This window comes from Schistocerca americana, chromosome 1 (genome assembly GCF_021461395.2).
Source record: "Schistocerca americana isolate TAMUIC-IGC-003095 chromosome 1, iqSchAmer2.1, whole genome shotgun sequence".
Taxonomy (NCBI): Eukaryota; Metazoa; Arthropoda; class Insecta; order Orthoptera; family Acrididae; genus Schistocerca; species Schistocerca americana.
In genome coordinates, this window is record NC_060119.1 from 1,148,550,762 (window position 1) to 1,148,576,473 (window position 25,712).

The 25,712-nt window shown below is 37.1% G+C and overlaps 1 protein-coding gene across 1 annotated transcript in view; it reads right to left on the reverse strand.

The window, feature by feature from the left end:
* Positions 1–10,550: 10,550 nt before the first annotated feature.
* The window catches only part of LOC124619380 (probable peroxisomal acyl-coenzyme A oxidase 1), a 96,151-nt gene continuing 80,989 nt past the window's right edge, over positions 10,551–25,712 (reverse strand). The window contains exons 11-13 of the mRNA XM_047145718.1: positions 18,433–18,538; positions 12,650–12,796; positions 10,551–12,450 (exon numbers count right to left, since the gene is read on the reverse strand). Of these exons, the coding sequence (XP_047001674.1) occupies positions 12,190–12,450; positions 12,650–12,796; positions 18,433–18,538 (514 nt within the window). The 3' untranslated portion in view covers positions 10,551–12,189. The remainder of the gene's footprint in view (positions 12,451–12,649; positions 12,797–18,432; positions 18,539–25,712) is intronic.

The window sequence follows — 25,712 nt, forward strand, 5'->3', positions numbered from 1 at the left end:
CTTAAAAATAAAATATGTCTTTATATACGTTTATTTGAAAACATTCTTGTCGATTTTTTTTAGATACCGGTACTGGCACAGACGCCGGCTCCATGGGACCTGAAGGGGCCTGAGCCCCCTCAAAATTCGTTTGGGGGGAGGGGGGGCAAGAGTCACCCCAATAATTTAAGAAAAATATTAGTTATATTATGCTTTGTAAAATTACAAAATTATGTTGGAATTGTTTATTTTCCTTGTTTGACGATAGTTACCTTTTAAAATACGTTCAGTAATGACTCAAAACAAAGAATTACTACGGTAGTAAGCAGGTTTACTGAAAACGAGTTTCCAGAAGGCTTACGACACCGTTCCTCGCAAACGTCTTCTAATCAAACAACCCCTCTTAGATTGTTTGCAGATGATGCTGTCTTTTACCGTCTCGAAAAGTCATCAGATGACCAAAACGAATTGCAAAATAATTTAGATAAGATATCTGTGTGGTGCGAAAAGTGGCAATCGACCCTGAATAAAGAAAAGTGTGAAGTTATTCACGTAAGTACTAACAGAAATCCGCTAAATTTCGATTACGAGATAAGTCACTCAAATCTGAAGGCTTTAAATTCAACTAAATACTTAGGGATTATAGTTACAAATAATCTAAATCGAAACGATCACATACATAATGTTGTGGGTAGAGCAAATCAAAGACTGTCATTCATTGGCAGAATACTTAGAAGGTGCAACAGGTCTACTAAAGAGATAGCTTACACCACGCTTGTTCGCCCTATTCTGGCACATTGCTGTGCGGTGTGGGATCCGCATCAGGTGGGACTGACGGATGACATCGAAAAAGTTCAAAGAAGGGCAGCTCGTTTTGTATTATTCGCGAAATAGGGAAGATAGTGCCACAGACTTGATACGTGAATTGGAGTGGCAATCACTAAAACAAAGGCGTTTCTCGTTGCGACGGGATCTTCTCGTGAAATTTCAATCATTCATCTTCTCGTCCGTTTGCGAAAACATTCTGTTGGCACCCACCTATATAGGGAGAAATATCACCACGACAAAATAAATCAAGGCTCGCACAGAAAAATTTAAGTCGTTTCTCCCGCGCGCCGTTCGAGAGTGGATCGGTGGACACACATCTTGAAGGTGGTTGTTTGAACCCTCTGCCAGGCACTTTATTGTGAACAGCAGAGTAATCACGTAGTTGTAGATGCTAACCTGCGAGTTTGTTGATTGACTGGTGTGGTGTAGATGTGATGCACAGTCTTATAAATCAGAGCGCGCATGCTTATCATCTTCTTGGCCTTTTTTACATATGACACTACTCTGTATTTATGCTTGTCGGTTAGGTAAGTTCATTGTCTCAATATGCCAAATATTATCTCGTGATTTCTTTTACTCTGTGCCTTATTGATGTCTATTACAATTTTCATGTCATAAAGAAAATCTGCACCTAATATTGCTCCTGAAACCTCTGCCAGAATGAGAGTCCGGGAGTTGCCTTGCTTGAGTGTTAAATCTCTCTCTAACTTGCACATAATTTTAGTAACTATTGCCGATTTATTTGCTGCAGTTAATCACATTAACTTAATGATAGTCTGCAAGAAGTAGTACAATGACATCTGATGCACAATCCACTAGGAAATAGCGGCGTTGTTTAATGTGACTGACATACAGCCTTCTGGAAGGGATAAGAAAATTTTTTAAGACTGCCCCCACCTGTATGTCGTAGGCGCTCTTCTCGAATGTTATGGCTCGCCACACCTATTGCTGCTCTTTGGTTAAAAGCATCGGTTTGAACATACTGTAGCTCTATTCCCAAAACGCTGGTGGACCAACACATTTGTCCTGTTGCAGTTGTTTAGAAACATATTTTTGTCGAATTTTCTGCACTCCTGCCACCACGTACGATACAGCTCCCTCTTTAATTATTGCCTTGTATGCTGCACTTGAACTGTCCAATGTCACATGTACTCTCTTGGCTACCTCCACCACAGCATGTGTGTAGTCATTGCCGCAGCCTACAATTGCTGCTTTTACCATGCCTGACAACTGAGCCAGTCAAACATGCTCGAGTGTTGCATCCAGCAAATCCACTTCTTTGACAATCTCTTGAAGATGTCTCCAATATTCTGATGGCGTCCTATCCCTTATATGTTCCTCTTTGAGCACTTGCCATATTCGTTGACTCAACAGTGCCCGCATTTTGATAACTGCTACATTTTTTAATGTTGTATATAGTCATTCTGCTGGATGTCAGAGTATCACATCCTCTCCCCTTGCTGCTACTCCAGCATCAAGTACATTCACTGTCATTGTGAACTTCTTGTGCTCGTCGATGAACTCATTCTGAATAAAAGTGAGTTCAATCATTGCAAACCAAGTTCTGGTTTTCTAGTATGTACTGTGGTGTCTGTACTTTCATCGTTTGCTCATTTCTCTTCATGCTGCTGTTATGTACTGATGCTTGTCATTGGAGTAGTTAGTATCTCTAATCTCAATTTAAGTTCTTCAAGTTGCTTCCTTATCTAATTTTGGAGGCTTCCTAGTTGCATTTCCTCAATCTTGTGTAAAGCCTCTGAATCTCAATTGCCTGTGCAAACTAGTTCTTGTTGACAGTTTTTGTGGTCACCACTTTAGCCTGTGGGGCTTTTATGTTAATGTAACTACAGATAAAACTATGGTTTGAGCCAACTCTTTATTCTGCAAATCAAATTACAAAGATAACTGACATCAAGGGTAGCTCTCTCTGCCGAAAAAAAGAAGACTAAACATATTAGGGCTTGACACTTTTCATGGAGTAACCACCAGTGTGCAGTTTACACTTCTGCTACATCACTGGTGGTTCATACAATACAACAAATGACCTTTCCACCTGTCCATGGACAACACATTCCATTCATTTACAGTCAGGGTCAACTGCCAATCCCTGCACCAGGTTTCAATCCTTTTCAGGTCTTCCTGCATTTTGCCACAATTTTCTAGCATTGAAACATTTTCATATACAACAGTATCATCGGCAAACAGCTTCTTGGGGCTCCTAAGATTATCCCCTAGGTGATATACATATTTTTAATGGTCCAACAACACTTCTTTGAGGTACACCCAAAGCTATGTTAAGTTCTGAAGATGTTTCTCAGTTAAGAGTGACATCCAGTATTCTGTTTGCTAGGAACTCTTTGATCCAAGAACAAAGCTGGTCTGGTATCCTCATATTTTGTCCTTTAGGCAATAATGCATAACTGAATTGAATGTCTTTGGAAGTCAAGGAAAAGGATATCAACCCCGGCAGCTGTAATTTACTGTCTTCTGGACCTCATGGGCTAGGTTTTTCAAGATCATTATTTGTGTAATCTATCTTTATATGTACAAAGGAGACCTTTGGTCTCCAGAAATGTCATAATGCATGAGGATAAGTGTTTTACAAAATTCTACAAGAGACTAAGTTAGTTAGTTAAAAGTTCCATTGGTCAATCTCACTGTAACCATTATGATGTGGAATGTGTCAAGTACATAAAAAATGCACACAAGAATCAAGGTTTCTTTCTTTCTTTTTAAAAAAAGCTTAAAATTTTTATTACCTACCCCATTCCCTTAAATGGCACAAAATGCATATTATATCTATAGATTTATTTATTCCCATTCACAAATTCATCCATGGTATGGAAGGAGCTGTCAAGGAGATACGATTTCAGTTTATTTTTTGAAACTATTACTACTGTAAGTCAGACATTTTATTTCATCTCATAATTTATCGAAAAGTTTTACAGCAGCATATTTTACCCCTTTTCTGTGCCAGAGATAGGTTATGTAGACGATAGTGTAAGTCTCTCTTTCTTCTGGTATTATAATCATGAATATCACTGTTTTTAAATTGGTCCATGTTGTTATGAACAAATTTCATTGCTGAGTAAATGTACCGTGAGGCTGTTGTAAGAATTCCTAACCTGTTAAACAGATGACTACAAGATGTGCAGCTATGAGCCCCACACGTTATTCTAACCAACTTTTCTTTTGAGCAGTGAATACTTTTTGCCTAAGTGTTGTGTTACTCCAAAATATTATCCCATATGACATCAGAGAGTGAAAGTATGCAAAGTATGTTAGCTTAATTCTCAAAATGGGTAATTATTCTGATTGCAAAAGTTGCTTTAGGAAATAGATTAGATTAGATTTGATTTACTTTCATTCCAATTGATCCGTAGTGAGGAGGTCCTCCAGGATGTGGAACATGTCAGAAAAACAACAATACATGACAAATATTTAAACTAAAACAAATAAGCTAATGTACCATTCCACAGGTCCCAAGTGGAATGATCGTCATTTTTTAATGAACACTAAGGGTCATTTTACAAATACTATTGCACTGAATTTAAAATAAAAAAGTTTTATATTTATTTATAAGGTAAGAAACATGTAATACAACTACTGTAATACTTATTTACAATGAACACATTACTGCACTGAAATGGTGCAGAAGTTAGATTATACTTACACACACACACACACACACACACACACACACACAAATTTTCAGTGAACACATTACTGCACTGAAATTGTGCAGAAGTTATGTTGTACCTATATACAAATCAGTTGGTTTTCCTCAGAAATTCATCAATGGAGTAGAAGGAGTTGGCCACCAATAAATCCTTTAGGCTTCTCTTAAACTGAATTTCATTGGTTGTTAAGCTTTTTATGGCTGCTGGCAAGTTATTGAAAATGTGTGTTCCTGAATAATGCACACCTTTTTGTACAAGACTAAGTGACTTTAAATCCTTGTGAAGATTATTCTTATTTCTAGTATTGATTCCATGAATTGAGCTGTTGGTTTGAAAAAGTGATATATTTTTAATGACAAATTTCATTAAGGAATAAATATATTGGGAAGCTGTAGTTAGTATCCCTAGTTCCCTAAACAGGCTTCTGCAGGATGTTCTTGAGTTCACACCACATATAATTCTTACTGCACGTTTTTGTGCCCGGAAAACTTTAGCTTGGCTTGATGAATTACCCCAGAAAATAATCCCATATGACATTATGGAATGAAAGTAAGCATAGTATGCCAGCTTTTTCATTTTTATATCCCCTATGTCTGACAAAATTCGCATTGCAAACAGAGATTTGTTAAGACGCTTCAGCAGTTCTGTGGTGTGCTCCTCCCAGTTGAATTTATTATCAAGCTGTAATCCCAAGAATTTAACACCGTCCACTTCTTCTATCTTCTTGTCATCATATGTTAGACATATACTCTTGGGACACCCCTTACAAGTTCTGAACTGCATGTAGTGTGTTTTTTCAAAGTTTAGTGACAAAGAATTGGCTAGGAACCAGTGATTAATGTCTACAAATATTTTATTGGCTGATCTTTCTAAGACTACACTTGATTTGCTATTTATTGCAATGTTTGTATCATCAGCAAACAAAACAAACTTGGCATCTGGTAATGTTACTGATGAAAGGTCATTGATATACACAAGAAAAAGTAAGGGCCCCAAAATGGAACCTTGTGGGACCCCACATGTAATTAGTTCCCAGTTGGATGATGCCTGATAGCTTGATACATGTCTCTTTCCTAATAACACCCTTTGTTTCCTGCCAGAGATATAAGATTTGAACCATTTTGCAGCATTTCCTGTTACACTATAATATTCTAGTTTACTTAAAAGGATATTGTGATTTACACAGTCAAATGCCTTTGACAGATCACAAAATATACCAGTTGCCTGCAATTTTTTGTCTAATGAATTAAGTACATTTTCACTGTAAGTGTAGATAGCCTTCTCAATATCAGAACCTTTTAGAAATCCAAACTGTGACTTTGACAGTATGTTATTTGAGATAAGATGGTTATAAAGACGACTGTACATTACTTTTTCGAAAATTTTTGAGAATGCTGGCAACAGTGAAATTGGACGGAAATTTGATGCTATTTCTTTATCTCCCTTCTTAAACAGTGGCTTAACTTCAGCGTATTTCAGCCATTCGGGAAATATTCCACTGATAAACGACTGGTTACACAGATAGCTTAATATGTTACTTAGCTCAGAATCACATTCTTTAATTAACTTTGTTGATATTTCATCATACCCACTAGATGTTTTTGATTTTAAAGATTTTATGATGGACATTATTTCTGTTGGGGTAGTGAGGGTCAAATTCATATTATGGAAGTTACTTGAAATGTCTGGTCTAAGGTAATCCATAGCAGCATCTACCGAACCTGACAACCCCATCTTTTCAGTAACAGTTATAAAATGTTTGTTAAAAAGTTCTGCAACACTATACACATCTGTCACCAATGCATCATTTACTCTTAATGCTATTTGTTCCTCTTCATGTCTGGTTCTACCGGTCTCCTCCTTCACTATATCCCATATTGTCTTTATTTTGTTATCTGATATGACTATCTTTTCCTTGTAATATATTTGCTTTGACATCCGTATTACAGTCTTTAATATTTTGCAGTATTTCTTATAATGTGCTATAGCATCAACATTGGAAATGTTTCGGATTGACAGATACAGTTTTCTTTTTGTTTTACAAGATACCCCTATTCCTCGAGTAATCCATGGCTTCTTTGTAGACTTTGCTCTAACCTTGGTAAGTTTTGGGGGAAAGCAGTGTTCAAATAAGGTAAGCACTTTATTAGCAAAAATGTTATATTTTTCATTCATGCCATGAGCACTGTAAACATCAGTCCAGTGAATGTCTCTGAGGAGTGTCCTAAAATAATCAATTTTTGGCTTACTGATTACCCTCTTGAGCTCAGATTTAACAGATTTTATATCCTGTTCAGTATTAACATTTAACAGAAGGAACAGCATGTCATGGTCTGAGAGGCCATTGACTATTGGTTTTGTAATATAATTTTGTTCATTTGACTTTTCTATAAAGATATTATCAATGGCTGTTTGTGAGCAAGTGGTTATCCTAGTGGGGAACTTTACTGTGGGAATTAAGTTGAATGATAGTGTTACTAACTCAAATAGGTTCTTATTGGGAGAGTCTTTAAGGAAATCTACATTGAAATCACCAGCAACCACTATTTCTTTGTTTTTGGTTGTTAAATGGGCCAGTACAGCTTCAAGGTGGTTTACAAACAGATTAAAGTTACCTGCAGGTGCTCGATATACACTTAATATTATGAAAGATTTTTTGTGAAAATCTAATTCTGTTGCACATGCTTCCATATGCTGTTCTAGGCAAAATTTATGAATGTCTATGTTCTTAAATTTATGACAGTTCCTGATGAATGCGGCAACTCCTCCTTTCTCCATTTCTGATCTACAATAGTGAGATGCTAACCTAAACCCTGTAACACTTAAAAGTTCTATACCAGTGGTCACATGATGTTCAGAGAGGCAGATTATGTCAGCTGGGTTTGAAGACTCTAATTCATCTATGCAGATAGTTAATTCATTAATTTTATTTCTCAGTCCTCGAATATTTTGATGCAATAAAGATAGCTGACATTTCACATTGACTGACTTAAAATTGGATGGAGTTAAAATATCTGCTGACAGTTGAAAATTCTTAACCAATGGCTGTTTATGTTGATGTAATAAGCTGGAATTATGTTTTTTGATTTCTTTCTCAAACTGAAGGTTTGTCTCAGTTCTAACCTCTCTTAAAATTTGTTTTCTTTCTGTCCTCCCTACCCTAAAAAAGGGTCTTTTCTGAATCCTATAACCACTGGTATTTTACCACTCATGACAGTGCCTCCCCCCTTTAACTTTCCTGCTATTTCCCCAGCCAATTTACCCTTCCCCTTCCTGTTGAGGTGAAGGCCATGCCTAGTATAATCCCACCTACTGACAGAATCAACATGAACCACACCAATGTGTGACCCCGCACCCGACATGAGCAGCCGTTCCAGCTCCAAATTAACTCTCTTGACAGAAGTGTTCAAATGAGGTCGGTCATGGCGCCCAAGAACAGATACAAACTCAACACTGGTATGCCTCGATGCTGATGCAATCTTCGCCAGGTCACACTCTATGCTGTACCCAGGATCTCTGTCAATACTGTTACCTGCCCCACCCACTATAACCACGGTGTCTTCCTTAGTGAAATCTTTGCAAAGTGATCCTAAATCCTCTGTCACCTGCTCCAGACCAGCACTAGGTTTAAAAAAATTGGTGACCTGGTATTCTGATCCTAGTTCATCCTGCAAGAGTTGGCCAACACCTCTTCCATGGGAACTACCTAACAACAACACTTTCTTTCTCTTTACTGATTTCCCTACATTCTTACTTTTCAATTTGCTGCTGAAAGTTTGTTGTGCCCTGTCTACACCTGTAACTGCTTGAGGCTCACCAGCTTCTAACTGAAGCAACAGGTCAAATCTATTTTCCACATTCACCATAAAGCTGTCAGACAAAGTTCTAGGCCTGTTCCTCCTGTTGCCTGTTGCCACTTCCCACCTCTCTTTACCCTTCTCCCTCCTTAACCTGTCAAGATCTCCCCTGGCCTTGTCTAACTCAGCCTGAAGGGCAGCAATTTTCCCCTCCTGTTCCAGTATCTTCCTATCTCTACTACAAATCCTACAAAACCACTGATGAGTCTCATTTACTTCCCCTATTCCCACGCCACTACAGTCACCCACATGGAAAAAACTACAGCACCCATCACACCAAAGCCCCGACCTAACAATTCTACGGCAAAACATGAATTTTCCAATTAAGATTCCAGCCCATTGTGATATGTACAATCAAAAACTTAGTATGCTCTACCCTGGCTACTGACTTCTGTTGATGTGTTATTGAAGGAACTGTACTCTTTGCAGCAGAAATTTGGATGTACTACCTTTTTTCAAAGTCATGAGCAAGCCCATTCGCAGAAATCCAATTCATAACTTTTCCAAGGACATTATTTGTATAATTTTCTATTGGAGTTTGTTTTAGTGGATTAATAATGGTCAATTTAGCTTCTTGCTTCACATGAGAAGGGGACGTCATTCATGTGTATCAAGAACAGAAGGGGGACCTATGATCGAACCCTGTGGAACACCCAATGTAGTTTCACCCCAGTTACATGAAGTGGCAAACACCCCTAAATCACTTAAACCATATAAAGAAACTTTTTGCTTCCTGTTCTGCAGATATGACTTAAACCACTCACATGCTGTTCCATTTATACCATAGAATTGTAATTTCTGTAACATAATGTCATGGTTCACAAAATCAAGTGCTTTGGATAAGTCACAGAAAATTCCTGTCGGTTACATTTTACTATTTAAAGACTATTATGTGTGCAGTGAAATTGTATGTTACTGTCTCATTGGGACACAATTTTTGAAATCTGAACTGTGATCTACTAAGTATCCCATTACTGTTGAGATGGCTAACAGCCCTCAAGTATATTACCTTCTCAATGATTTTTGAAAATGCTGTGGGTAAGGATACTGGATGGTTATTATTGACATCTGTGGTGTCCCCTTTTTGTGTAGAGAGGCTTGATAGAGGCATATTTTAACATGTCTGGGAAAATAACTTCAGTTAGTGATGCATTACTTATGTGACTCAGGCTGCAGACATGTGTGCAAGTTGCATTTGCGTGTGTGTGTGTGTGTGTGTGTGTGTGTGTGTGTGTGTGTGTGTGTGTGTTTGTTTGTTATTACCAACAAAGGCATTAATGGCCAAAAACTATAATTGTGTGAAATTTTTTGTTGTGCCTATTGCGACTCAGAATCTCCGCTATATGGTGAGTAGCAACATTCCTTCTCTAGTATTTCTACCATAAACTGTAATTATTGTTTATTTTCCACTATTGGCCAAATTTGGTTATTATGTCATTGTCATTTGGTAGGCGACATGCACGAGGACAGGCCATCAAGCAATCCGGCCACCAGCATATGGCAGACAAGCACAATACTTCCATAAAATTTTTATAAAAACAGTTTAAAAGCAGTAATAGAACTGACAACACTGCCCAATGGTGCAAGTCAACTAGACAGTATTCTCGTTTTTGCTACTGTCGTATCATTGCCTCTGGAGTCTAATCATTATACACAGCTAAGACTCCAACTTTGGAAACATGTACTTTATGATGGCTGCACCAAAATTCCCCACTCAAAGGATTGCACAAGTTCTCATCTACCATAGTCTTTTCAATATGATAAACAAATTATCCATATCTTTATTTCTCACTGTTTGTTATAGACAGAGAGACAATTTTCTCATGGTAGATTGACTGATAATGTTTTGTTGAAGTAAACGTTCAATGAAAAAATATCCATTTCTTGTGCCAAAGAATGATTTCCATCATTCCCTGCCAGTGAAATTGATGTTTTCACTTTTTTCTTGGATGAAAAGTGTATGTGACAGCATTAGCACTCATTTTGAGCTGTATTTATAGCTGCCCAAGTTTCACCTCAGGTTTCAACATAGTTCAGAATAATCGTCTTCCTTATGTCAGGTTATGAAGCCTAATACTTTGAGAGGATTTGGAGTCAATGCGGCCAATTTGAACTCTCTTTTCATGTAAAATGGTGACAGAATAGTTTTCTTACATATGGCACATCATGTGGGAAACTGAGGAAATAGAACTTGTGAAAAATTAAATCAGTTTTCAATTTTTATTAACATGTATTTACTCTCTGGATAACCCTGTTACAAAACAGGTAGTCCAAAGCTATGTCGACACAAACAGAAGAAAGATCAAATCTGGGTCTGATGAGAATTATGACCGCTGACAACATAATAAAAGTTCTAAAAATGTACAATACTTGAAACAGAAATTAAAGTTCTAAAAATGATCAATACTTGAAACAGAAATTTAGCTGAGAAAAGACTGTACAAGTGAGCAATTACTACAATAATACTTTCTCTGCTACCTGAGAATTGCTCTTAAAAATATTTTAATAATCTACTGCTTGAAAACTGCACCAGATCACACAGTTCATAATGCATTAGAGTCAGGCTAAGAAAAGGATTGCACATGAATTTTGTTACATTGTTAATAATGTACATAGGAAACAAAAACTTATGTGTATAATGTGAAACGTAAGCTGAAAACGCATAGCATCTGATAAGAAAAATTCAAACTATTATTAAAAAATACTTTCAAGTTTTATTTTGTCCAGCTGTATTTTTACAGTTAATACTGATAACAAGACCAAAGAACAATTACACAAAACACCCCCGACATATGGAAAATTTCAGGTCTTCTACCTGAAATTTCCAGCATGCATCAATAAAAGTTGACTAGAGATTTGCACAGGATTATGTCTCATCACTTAACTGAATCTTATCAGTCTGACCACACAGAAGGCTGCCAGTTACAGAAAACACACAGTTAACAAAGCAATATGAACAAAAACATGTCCAACATATACATTACTATTAAATAAGGGGCAGCTGGCCATCCATCACTTTGCTGATGGACAGTGTGTCCACTTCTATTTATTACTGTGTTTAATACTTCAGGCTGCCTTCTAATGTGTTGGAAACTCCAATTATCGTCAGAAGATACAACATTCTTTTCAGTAAATAACTTCTGCTTCCTGGCATTAATTTATCACCCCAACTGTTATTGTGGCTGGTTATTTGACAAGTTCGTGTAAGAGATAAATGAAAATTAAAGAAATGCTACTTAAATGCATAAACATATTTAACAGTTGTGCTCTTTATATGCTTTACAGTATCACTGTACATAGTTCTAATGTCAGATTATTAACAAGCCTAAATACATTTTATTTGAGACCAACTCTGAAGTAATTGACAGTGTATTAACCAAAATTTTGTACTTTATTCTGTATTTCTGACATTGCGAGTATTACTTCTGTGACAAACCAGGAAACAGGACTGTTACATCTACTCCCAAGTCTACATTAACTGTACAGTATTACATTTTAACTTTTCTGTAACTTTTATGTTCTCTTATTTACATACATTAGTACGAAAAATGTAATATAAAAATAGTTTTAGCAATTTAACTTTTATATAAAATTTATGACAAATTTAACTAGCACATAAAAATTTTTGGAATCCTTTAGTGTGGATACCATTAGAAAAATAAAGGATCACATTTATTATGCAGCATTTCATCCCTTGCCCTAAATGTACAGAATAAAAAATTCTTGATACCAAAATCAGAGAGAAACAGTTATAAAAAAATAAATGCTTATCATAGTTGTGATAAAAACTACATTGAAGTACAACATAGTGCCTTGGTTTTTAAGTGAGAAGTCTCTCCATCAGATTACAGGTTGGATTTGAATAGTGGTTGCATGTACTTTTTGAAGGACATGTTGACAGGTTCTCTGTTGAGTGGACTTTTTAAAGCTTCATCGAAGAGACGTTGGTACACTTGGCCGTCCCAGGAACCCAACGTAGAGCGCAGAATTTCATCACAGATATCAAAACCATCTACAATACCGACTGCATTTGGCCGTAATAAAGTCAAGAGGGATTCCATCCACAGCTGCACATCCTCTATGTCTTGAGGCTTGGCACCAGCAAACTGGAAATGAGAGAGAAATATTGAAATGAAAGGAACAAATGAGAGGGGCCTGACACGTAATTTCAGAAGATATTCTTTGGCACACTGTGTTACACCTGATATAGTAGGATCACCCTCCTGAAGTCACATGAATGATATCACTTTTCAAAGTTAACAGCCTCTGATAAATATATATACTAATATCAAGTTGTATACTAACCCGAAGAAAGTCACCTGACCGTTGCAAAACCCAGTAGGTGGCATATAATTCACAAAGCTGGGCCAAAACAGCTCGAAGAGCATCTGATGTTTCCAAACTGGATACTCTTTCAGCAAATTTTTCCACAATGAATGCACGGCAGTGAGACTGCAATCATCAACAACAAATTAATTATAATATCTACAGAAAACAGTTATGAATTGATAAACTATTTTCATTCCTACAAACAAATACAACATTACATTGAACAGTGATCAAATAAACTATGAATTCAGTTGAACAGAACAAGGGCAGGAGACAAATGTTAAAAACAAGTGTGTTACACAAAAGGTGTGGATAAATGATGATATTATTCAAAATTCTAGCTCTAGTACTGCAAGGCAGGGAATGGAATTTAACTAACAGCAAGAAGTCAGTCATGAACACTTAACACTACAGTCTCTAAGCCTTACCTTAACTAAATGCATGGAATGTTGGTGTGGGAGATATTTCAGGGAATGTAGGAAGGGTTGCACATGTACCTGAAGGCAGGGTGAGGCGCGGTGTGTCCTGAAGTTGTTAAGGGAGGAGCAGGTCTGTATGGGTAGTGAATTTGCCACATATGATTGCAAATCATTTAATCTGATTCGATGAAATGTGTTACTTGAACTACTAAAGGCTGTTGTACTATGGTTATGGAAGTTAATGAGAACTCAGCCTGAAGCTCCAATCATCAGCAATTTGGGACTGATGTGACAGGCAACTGTTGTTGCAATTTGTGAACTTTGTATTCACCTACGTTATTTGATAGCCATGTTCACCATAACAATTCACCAGTACAATATCAATATCACAGACTATTGATACACCCCTCATGAATCATGACCTAGCCATTGGCGGTGTGGCTCGCAAGCTTCAGCGATACAGATAGCCTTATTGTAGGTGCAACCACAATGGAGGGGTATCTGTTGAGAGGCCAGAGAAACGTGTGGTTCCTGAAGAGGGGCAGCAGCCTTTTCAGTAGATGGTGGGGCAACAGTCTGGATGATTGACTGTCCAGGCCTCGTAACATCAACCAAAACATTCTTTTTGTGCTGGTACTGTAAACAGCTGAAAGCATGGGGAAACAGCCGTAATTTTTCCTGAGGACAAGAAGCTCTACTGTATGGTTAAATGATGATGACGTCCTCTTGGGTAAAATATTCCAGACGTAAAATAGCCCCCCATTCGGATCACCACATCAGGACTACTCAGGAAGATGTCATCAGGAGAAACAAAACTGAAATTCTACAGATCGGAACATGATTTGTTAGATCGCTTAATCGGACAGGTGGGTTAGAAACTTTAAAAAGGGATATGGATATTTTGAAGTTAGATATACTAGGAATTAGTGAGGTTCGGTGGCAAGGGGCACAAGATTTCAGGTAAGGTGAATACAGGGTTATAAATATAAAATCAATTAAGGTTAATGCAGAAGTAGGTTTAATAATGAATAAGAAAATAGGAATGCTGGCAAGCTACTATGAACAGCATAGTGAATGCATTATTGTAGCCAAGATAGATACGAAGTCCAAGCCTACCACAGTAGTACAAGTATATAAGCCAACTAGCTCCACAGATGAAATAGAGAGTGAGGAAATGTATGATGAGATAAAAGAAATTATTCAGATAGTTAAGGGAGACAAAAATTAATGGTTGTGGTGGACTGGAATTAGATAGTAGGGAAAGTAAGAGAGGGAAAAATGCTAGGTGAATATGGACTGGGGGAAAGGAATGAAAGAGGAAGTCGCTTGGTAGAATTTCGCACAGAGCATAATTTAATCATCATTTTTAACACTTGGTTTAAGAATCATAAGAGGAGGTTGTATACATGAAAGAGACCTGGAGCCACCAGGAGGTTTCAGTTTGATCATATAATAGTTAGATAGAGATTTAGGAACCAGAGTTTAAATTGTAAGACATTTCCAGGGGCAGATTTGGCCTCTGACCACAATTTATAGGTTATGGCCTACAGATTAAAACTGAATAAATTGGAGAAAGGTAGAAAATTAAAGGAATGGGACCTGGATAAGTTGAAAGAACCAGGAGTTGTTGATAGCTTCAGAGAAAGTACCAGGCCACGGTTGACTGGAACAGGGGAAAGAAACACAGTGGCAGAAGAATGGGTATGTTTGAGAGATGAGATACTGAAGGCAGCATTGGATCAAGTAGGCAAAAAGACAAGGCTTTCATAGGTAAAAAGACAACACCTTGTAGGAATCCTTGGATAACAGATGAGATATTGAATTTAACTGATAAAAGGAGAAAATTAAAAAAATGCAGCAAATGAAGCAGGCGAAAGGGAAAATAAATGTCTAAAAAATGAGATTGACAGGAAGTGTATAATTGCTAAGCAGAAGTGACTAGAGGACAAATGTAAGAATTTAGAAGCATATTCCAGTAGGGGAAAGATAGATAACACCTGCAGGAAAATTAAAGAGGGAAAAGAGAAGCAGCTATATGAAGAGCTCAAATGGTAAACTAGTCCTAAGCAAAGAAGGGAAAGTTGAAAGGTGGAAGGAGTATATGGAGGGTCTATACAAGAGAGATGAAATTGAAAGCAATATTATAGAAAGGGAAGTGGATGTAGATGAAGATGAGATAGGAGATACGATGGTGCGAGAAGAATTTGACAAGACTCTGAAAGATCCAGGTCAAAACAAGGCCCCGGGAGTTGATGACATTCCATCAGAACTACTGACAGCCTTGGGAGAGCCAGTGTGGCAAAAACTCTTCCATCTGCTGTGCAAGATGTATGAGACAGCCAAAATACCCTCACAGACTCAAAGAAGAATGTGGTAATCCCAATTCTAAAGGAGGCAGTTGCTGACCACTGAGAAAATTACCGAACTATTAGTTTAATAAGTCATGGTTGCAAGATGCTAACGTGAATTCTTTACAAAAGAATGGAAAAACTGGTAGAAGCAGACCTTGGGGAAGATCAGTTTGGATTCCGGAGAAATGTAGGAACACACACAAGTCAATACTGACAATATCACTTATCTTAGAATACACTTATAGCATTTGTAGACTTAGCCAAAGCTTTTGACAGTGTTGACTGGAATACTTTCTTTGAAATTCTGAAGGTATTGGGGGTAAAATACAGACAGCAAAGGTCTATTTACAACTTGTACAGAAACCAGATGGCAGTAATAAGAGTTGAGGTGTATGAGAGGCAAGCAGCGGTGGAGAAGGAAGTGAGACAGGGTTTTAGCCAATCCCCGACATTATTCAATCTGTACACTGAACAAGCAGTAAAGGAAATCAAAGAAAAATTTGGAGTAGGAATTAAAATCCATGGAGAAAAATAAAAACCTTGAGGTTCACAGATGATGTTATTCTGTCACAGACAGCAAAGGACTTTGAAGAGCAGCTGAACAGAATGGACAGTGTTTTGAATAGGGGATATTAGATGAACATCAACAAAAGCAAAAGGAGGATAATGGAATGCAGTTCAATTAAATCAGACGATGCTAAGCGAATCAGATTAGGAAACAGGACACTTAAAGCAGTAAATGATATTTGCTATCTGAGAAGCAAAATAACTGATTACAGACAAAGTAGAGAGGACATAAAATGTAGACTGATAATGGCAAAAAAAGCATTTCTGAAGAAGGGAAAGCTGTTAACAGTAAAAATAGATTTAAGTGTTACGAAGTCTTTTCTGAAGGTTTGTCTGGAGTGTAGGCATTCATGGAAGTGAAACGTGGATGATAAACAGTTTAGATAAAAAGAGAGTAAAAGCTTTTGAAATGTGGTGCTACAGAATAATACTGAATTGGGGAGACAATAAATTTGTGGTACAGCTTGAGCAAAAGAAGGGATCAGTTGATAGGACACATGCGGAGACATCAAGCGTTCACTAATTTTGCATTTGATGAAGTGTGTGTGTGTGTGTGTGTGTGTGTGTGTGTGTGTGTAGGGAGTAAAAATTGTAGAGGGAGACCAAGAGATGAATAAAGTAAGCAGATTCAGAAAGATGTAGGTTGTACCAGTTATTTGGAGATGAAGTGGCTCACAGGATAGAGTAGCATGGGGAGCTGCATCAAACCAGTCTTTGGACTGAAGGCCACAACAACAAACAGACTATGGATAATCCTCAAATAGATTGATAAACTTTACATGTGGATTTGTGCCAACCCTTAGACAGCAGATTCTTGCAAACAGTCAAAGAGATATTATTGCTCCCCCCGACTTCGGCTCTCTTCATTCATTCCTTGTGTTCTGTTACATCACATAGGCCTTCAAGGTTATACATTGATTACAGTTATACATTGACAAAGAGAAGTAGTAGTGAGAAATTAATTTTGTACGTTGCATCGTCAACTAACTAAGTAAATTCTGTACACAGGTTAAAACAAACATGCTGAAATTAGTTGAAAAGCTGGTGCTTCCTTAGTTATTCTAAATAGCTGCTTTTTATTTACCATTAGTAGCTTATTCGCCAGCTTATCAGCCGTACTTGAGTCTGTGTTTAATAACTACTGCTATTATTTACAGTGACCAAAACAAACTGTTTTCTTCACTCTGTAAGCAAATAGGGCTTCTGAAAATACCTATGATTTTATTTTGACATTAAAAAATTTAAAACTTTATCATAATTTTTTATTGTGACATCTGCAAAGTAACAGAAAATAAATATAAAAAATTGGCTTCAGATTAATTAACTCTTTATCACCATTCTGTCATGATCTGCTAGCTTTAACAAATGTGAGTATTCCATTTCCAGTTGTGTAAAATGCTTCAGCTTCCAGCTGTGTAACATGCTTCAGCTAAAGTAACTGTTTCTCTCTTTTTTAAAATACTTTTTAATGGTGTAATATGGCCTAAAACTCAAAAGTATTTTATTCAAGTCAGAAAATGTTGGCAGAAAATGAGTCAGTACAGAAATAAGCAGAAGTTTACACATTTACTAAAACACATTAAAAATTTTTGTTGTTTTTGATGATAATACGTACATTTTACAAAATTTAACTTTTAAGTCCAAAATGGAAATTCACATAACAGCCATCATAAAATAGCAGTAGTTCGTATCTGTATCACTGTCACTCGTGGTTAAGCTTTCTGACCTATGTTCCAGCATATCAACCATTACTGTCTTCAACACTACTCCATTTCATACTTTTTCTTTTTTGCTCCAGAAACTTTTGTTATCACAAGATATCCTGCTTGGTCAAGCCATGTTCATGCTAGATTTAGTTTGCACCTAAAATTAACTGGAGTTCCATTTCTATTATAAGCAACATTTTCTTTGATATTATTTGCATTGGTGTACGGTACCCTTGTCCTCGCTAAAGGTTGATCTCTCTCTCATCCTGGGGTTATGCGTGGGCAGCACTTTCTTTTTAACCCCCCCAAACTATCCCTCGCTCCTCTTGAGGAAGTAAGTATTAGTTCTGAATCTAGGTAGTGGGCCGCTTTTAGTTTTATATTTGTCTATGGGAAGTGCAACACATACATTCTTCTGAAAGTAAATAATGGCCAGCAGTTCAATCTCATAATTTATTAGTTTTCTTTACTGAATTTTCCTTTGATACAGTTTGCATACAGTAACTCTAATTAACATAAAACACAGTTGGATTTCAAATAAAAATTACCTCCCGTAAGTCCCTTAAAGAACTTTCTATTAACATTCCCCTTCACAAAAAAGTAAAAAGCCTGAAAATGTCTAATAATAAGATAATGTAGCTTACAGAGTAAAAGTAGTACTACGAATGCAAGTTAGAAGGATTACGTCATTTGGTTTCAGTTGAAGACAAACTCACCTCTGCGCACTGTACTAGTTCTATAGACGTCATATTCCAGGCGTCCTCAGACGAATATCCACCTCGTATCCTCCTTTCCATGTCTTGGTGACAAAGCTTAATTTTTCTGTGTACAAACACACTTAATTGAAAATGTGCAATTTTTGGCATATAATATCACCAGTTACTAATAAAACACAACTACTACAATAGACTTCAAGAGAAGCTATATCAACTAATGGATATTTTGTGATACTTCAATTCAACTAAATCATTAATAACTTACACAAACAGCTCATTGTTTCACCAGTGAATGAATTTAAGAAAAGATTAAGGAAATACATACTGAATAACTTGTGGTTCATATTCAAGACCATGCACTAAGTGAATAAACGTGTTCGGTCTGCACACATCTCATTTGTACGTCAGCAATATTCACGGAAGCACAGGAATTTAAAAAGAAAGGGGAGCATGGATATTTTACTTTAAATATTTCAACTTCTTTAATCAACAGATTTGGTACTGCAACAGATTCCCAAGTTCTTTAGCGCTCACTTCATTTATTTGCTGCAATTTTATTGCAGCTCCTTAGTAGCACCGGAAGAGATGCAGAACATCAGGAAGGTGTTCCCTTTTTGATATTACTCTCACATTCTGTCAAGTGCAGTTAATTTTATGCAAATATCTCTTATTAATTTTTTTTACTAAGAAATCTGATGTTCCACTAAAATAATATTTCTCTCTCCTCTTTTAAGTGAATAGAAATATTGGTTCAGGTGAACTTTTAAACTGCATAAATAAGCAGCAGGATTCAGCAAAGATTTTTGACATGAAAAATTTTAGAAACTCATTTCCTCGTCCATTCAGGGTGTAGGTGCAGATATTGTGATAACTGGCACTTTAATACATACCCACTTCAGTGTTTTAGTTGTTTTTTCTTTGCATGTAACAGTCTTCCCACAAACATATCACATAATTTACTCCCTTATGTTTTCTGTACAGTTGGTACAGCTGCGCCATGAAGTGGACGACTACTGTCAGTATAGACGATCTGCTTTGCACCCTACATTTTTAATACCCAACCTGTTACCCAGGGGAAAATAAATGTTAATGTCTTGCTTGTGTCATGCGTATTTGGAGGTACCAACCAACCTAAGAACATATTACTTGAAACAGCTAAAATTATTAGTCTGTAAATGAAGTGAATATTGATGTTGTCTGTACACTGCCCCCTTCCCCCAGCCCAGCCCCACCCCACCCCACCCCCATCAACAGAAATATCTGCACTTATACCCCTAACACTATGTATACAATGGTGACATATTGATTGTATTTTCCTCAACATTCTATACAAAGACTATCCCTCCAAAGACTCCATCTGATCCTGCCTTACACAGATATCACAGCGATATTTAATATTTGCTGATAGTGTCAGCATTCTGACCAGGGCTATAAACTCAACCACACAATCAAGATATGTGCCAGATAAACTTCTAGTTAGTACACAGAAATCTGATTTGTAATCTTAAAACAGTCTGTAATATGCAATCCCAAATATGTAAAAATAATTTAATTTTCTAAATAGTAAATAAAAGTAATCTGGGTCACAGCTGCTGCAAGCCTTTCAATATGAATGCCACTTTGATAGCTAGGCTTAGTTATTGGTCACATATTAAATGAAGATTCACTGGTAAAATATTTTATATTTTGTACTGGGATGAATGACACATGATCAAGGAACTCTGTTTGTCCCAATTTCAGAATTGTCCTAAATTCAGAATATTATCTTTCTGTGTTAATATGCATGTAAACACATTAACTGAAAGAGACTTGCTTTGCTTTGTCTATTTTTCCACATGCAGTCTGATCCGAAGACTGGTTTGATGCAGCTCTCCATGCTACTCTATCCTGTGTGAACTTCTTAATATCTCAAAAACTACTGTAACCTACATCCTTCTCAATCTGCTTACTGTATTTATCTCTTGGTCTCCCTCTATGATTTTTACACTCACACTCCTCTCCAGTACTAAACTGGTGATTCCTTGGTGCCTCAGAACATGTCCTATCAACCAATCAATTCTTTTAGTCAGGTTGTGCCACAAATTTCTTGTCTGTCCAATACTATTCATCTAACTTATGTAGCCACAAATAAGATTTGCTGCTTTGCTTTTGGATGCAAAACTGAATAAGTTTTTAGGTTGACATAAAAGTTTTTTGTTGAACATGCTACTTGCAGTTGCCCATGCAAGATACAAGACTTTTGAAATCCACTCCGCAATGTTAGAATGTTTTCCATTGCATTTTATCGATTGTCATGCTGTGCGCTAATCTCACTGGAAATCTGATCCTTTTAAAACAAGATGGCAAGTTGAAATGAATGGAATTTGTGGTGTGAATACTACCGTTCCTTTTCCGCTAATTTCTCTGGTTCTACGTAGTTTTAATAGAAACATTTTTGCACGGGCATACTGGGAACATTGAATTCAGGAATTCTGTTAGGAGCTTTTCTGACTACATCAAGGGATTTATCTTTTCTTGCTAAAATTATTCTTTCACACAACTATTCTTTGTCTGCATTCTTTCTCTCTATAGGGGGATAGGCCTTTCTTTGAGTTGTTTCTCTCTCTTTACTATCTTGCACAATTCACTGTTTAACAAGATAATGCCACAGTGTACATCAATGAGATATGTGCCGTTTCAAAGTGATAATCTAGAGAGAATACTGCAGAACATTCAAAAACATTTGTTAAAATTAGAGAGAACTCATAAATGCCTAAGAACAATCTGGAATTTCCCTCTTGAAAAATCCACTGATGCAAAAGAGACAGTCTGGTGGCCACATCAAACACTCATATCTCCATGATCACAATAACTACCACCACATGGCTACTATAGCCACAATGGAGGATTGAAGGGAAGCTAGCACCAGACACAAAAGACAGCTATATGATTATATGAATGCATGGTGTCCAAGCTTTTGGACATGCCCGAAAGAACAGACACCACACAAAATCCACAGCTATGATACATTATACGGAAATTGAAGGTGGGGGGGAAGAAATGAAAGGAAGAGGAAGGGGTTATTGATGTTAGATGCATCAGGACATTACGCAGAACCAGTGGCGACAAGTGAAAATGTGTACCAGATCGGGATTCAAACCCAGGATCTCCTGCTTACTAGGCAGGTGCGTTAACCAATGCGCCATCTGGGACACAGTGTTATTGCAACTGCACAGATTACCTCGGCACACCTCACGGCCGACCAACATTCCCACAGAGCTCCGTCTATCTGCAGTCCCTGTCCATTTCCTCATGCTCGGATGTACTTGTGCACCCACACTGAAGAAGGTGGGTCCATGCCCAGCTAGGGGAATCAGTTGTATGAATGCAGATAGGCGGCGCTCGGTGGTAATGTGTGTTGGCTGTGAGGCATGCTGTGACAGTCTGTGCAGTTACGATAACACTCCAGCCCGGATAGCGTAGTAATTAACGCATCTGCCTGGTAAGCAGGAGATCCCGGGTTCCAATCTGGTCCGGCATACATTTTCACTTGTTGCCGCTGATTCCATGTAATGTCTTGATGCAGCTGACATCAGTAATCCCTTCTCTTTCCTTTCCTTTCCTTTCCTTTCATTTCTTCCCACCCCTCCCCCCTCCACCTTCAATTTACATATAACAAAAACCAGTCACTGGTATTGGGTGGTTTTGAGCCACTGCCACTATATTTTACATCCTCACCAATCTATGGGATAATTTTGTTCTAAAACAGAAAATTTCAATATGTCATTTAAAGCACACAGTGAGAAAATTATTCTTTCAACACCTACATATATACTCCGTAAACCATTGTGCAGTATATGATAGAGAGTGTTTCTGACTGTAACATTGATCATGGACTCTTCCTTCCATTTGTGTATGGATCATGGGAGGAATAACTACTTAGAAGTTTCTGTGCTCACTGTACTTCTATTAATATTGTCTTTGCAATATGTAGACGGTTGTACTACATTCCTAGATTCCTTAAGGACATCATGGTTGCCTTTGACCATAAAATTATTTATTTAACACCCACTATTTCAATTTTAGTTGTGTGGCCATTATCAAGTAGAATACTGTGAAACTATGCTTCAGCTCATGTCAAACCGTAAGAACATATTTAAAAGTTTGCGATGGTACAGTGACCTCACATGGCAATGTTTTTGCCATAGTGCAGTGATCAGTCATTACTTATGTTTGTTTCAGTGTGGAAGTGATCGGTAGCAAATTGTGGCATGTAGATTGAAATGCTGAATGTTATCAAAAGTGTTAATATTTACTGAGTGTTTGAATAAATCATAATCCATGGGCCCTTAACACGTCATGTTCTCACTTGAAATGTCATCGTAGTAGCCCTGGAGGGATTATTTAATGAGATTAGCTGTACGGAAAGTTTGTTGGAAAAGCAAGGAGAGACTGCGATGTAAATATAGCGGGCCTGAAGGAATACTGACAGTGTTGTTATACATGAAAAACGATGACAAGGACATCACTTTCTGCAACAATCTTTGTATCCAGAGCTCGAGTGCCAGCATCTGTGTATGGTGAGTGAATTAGACATTTCCAAGCAATGTTGGACAGGAAAAGAATGGTAGGCTGTAAATAATCTCATTTTAATTATAATTTGTGTGTGCAGTATATAATTGAACAACAATGTCTAGTCAAACAGAGAATGGTGACATAATCAACGGAGAGGACAGTCTTAATCAGGACAGTGGTGTGTTAATGAATCAGAATTGTGTGGAATTCAAAATGTAGATGCCCCAGGAAGTGGAAATACAAACTTGACTGTAAATGTTGAACCAAGTCATGCAGTAACAGATAACAATATGGTTGAGGTTGTAGGAAACGTGGATGTACTGATGCAGTTTTTACAAAAACTGAACGCTGATTTGAACAAAAAACTATGATTATGAGCAAAATCTGAACAAAAAATTCAAACAACGTACTAAAAACTGGACAAAATGTTTGATCAAAAGGTATTGCATTTTTGTAATGAGTTTCAGGGTCAGTTTAATAATTTTGTTCAGGAATGTAGGAGTCATGTGCAAGGTTACAGCACAGTATCAAAATGTCAAAGCAGATGTAACTAAGATACAGAAACAAGTCACCTCACAAAAAGATGTATTAAATGAGCTTTACTGAGCAGTGCCATTACAAATAAGGAGGTATTTCTAGTTCCAACTGTGTGTCAAGAAAATAAGAAATCAGTCATTAAAGTAGCATCAGGTGTGCAACAATGTTTCAATCTAGGATCAAAAATACAGACACTGGCACAATTAAGAATGTAAGAATATTCCGTACCCCAGTAGATACAAACATTATCCAACAAGAAATTGAAATTTTAATACAAGAAAATCATGGTACAGGTTGTTGTAAAAACCTTGTTAACATTGTGCTTGGTCAAGGACAGCTAAAGAATTTGACCAATATAAACAATTACACCCTGTGGATTTCATGAAACAATTTGAAGTTGTATTTGTATGAATTCAAAATGAATCAGAAAAGAATCGATATTTTTGTATAAGGCACATGCATGCAGGTGCTAGGACATGGGGAAACTGTGTATCCAATCAGTATGCTCAGGACCGGCACGAGGAGTCAATGCATGTATTTCTTCAAAATCACTGGAAGTACAGTAATTATCTGAACAATCCTATGTGTTGATAATTTAATCATAATTCTGATAAAGCATTTACCACGGAAAGTAAGGAAACAGTTAGCATTGTGAAAATTTGATGATTTTGATGAGTTATAACGGGTTGTTGTTCATTTAGAAGAAATATATAATGAAGGAACACTGAGTGGATCAGAGTGAATCTCAACTCATTCTAATGAATTGTTTCAATGAAATGATGCACTGCAGCAAGATAATTATGGACCTACAATGTGACAATCAACAGCAACACACTACCACAAGAGGAGATGAACATTCGAGAAATTACTGGTGTAATGATGATCAGATTCGAAATGATGAGAGGAGACAAAATGATTTTGGTAGACATAACCAGCAGATATTAGATTATGGAAGAGTTTGGCATTATTTGTCACTCAGAGATATGGATGACAGACTAGGAGTTTCGATGAGATGTGCTCCACAACGTCTGGAAAGTCTATTGGGTCAAATAGGAGAATACAAATGATTAAGTGTGAAAGTGAAGATATTAGGGCTGAACTACTGAGAGGAAGGTACACACAATGTAAATGAAGTGTTGAATCCAGTAATTGAACTTAGTGTAAGTGGACAGAAAATTACAGCAATTTTAGATTCTGACAGTGATACTACAGCAATTTCTAAAAGTTTGTATGAACTGCTTCATGGAACAGAAGAGGTACCTGCTTTCCCTGTCAATAGTGTGCATATCATTACAGTAACTGGGCACAGAAGTTGTGCTGTTACTGGATGGGCGCTCATTAGAAGCAAGATTTCAGACAGATATTCTTGATTCTTTGTCTGTGGACTGGACTTCTGGCAATGACTGGCTGGCAGAAAGAAGATGTAAGATTTATTATGGAAGAGGACGTTTAAGTGTTTGTGATGGGAATGATGAATTGGAGCCTTGTTTTGTCAGTTTAGTAGAAGAAAAGGAGACATGTCTGCAGGACTAGGAATTAGTGTGACTCAAAATAAAATAGATGATATTGAAGCACCAGGGTATATGAAAGAAAATGTGTCCAGAGGAAAGGAAGAAATAGTTTGAGACGTCACATAAAAAATTCAGGAAAAAATAGATGACTTAGTAACTTGTCAGCTTCTTATTGAGAAGAATTACAAGAAGTTTTACGTATGTGCATGCCAAAGTATTTTCAAATAAACAAGGATTTACTGAAGGGAGTGTAAATATCATATTAAAGTATGGCTGCATGAGCCATTTAAAATTAAATCATATTCAATACCATTAGCTATAAGAGAGGCCATAGGAGAGGAGATTAAACACATGGTGAACTCTATGACAGATCGGATAGTGAATATTGCAATCCGATATATCCAGTAGTTAAGAAAGATGGATCCGTCTGCCTGGTGATGGAGGCTCGAGCTATTAATCACATTATTTTGTCCCACAGGGATCAGCCCAAAAACATGGAATATTTGCAGAAGTTTGCTGGTGCTTATTTTCTTAGTAGCCTTACATGACAAGTAGCTATTGGCAATTGGAACTGGAGGAAGGGAGCTGAAAATATGCTGCATTTTTGTTCAGTGGATGGTGTTATCATTTCGAATGGATGTCATTCTTTTAAACATTTTGCCAGCAGCATTTCTAAGA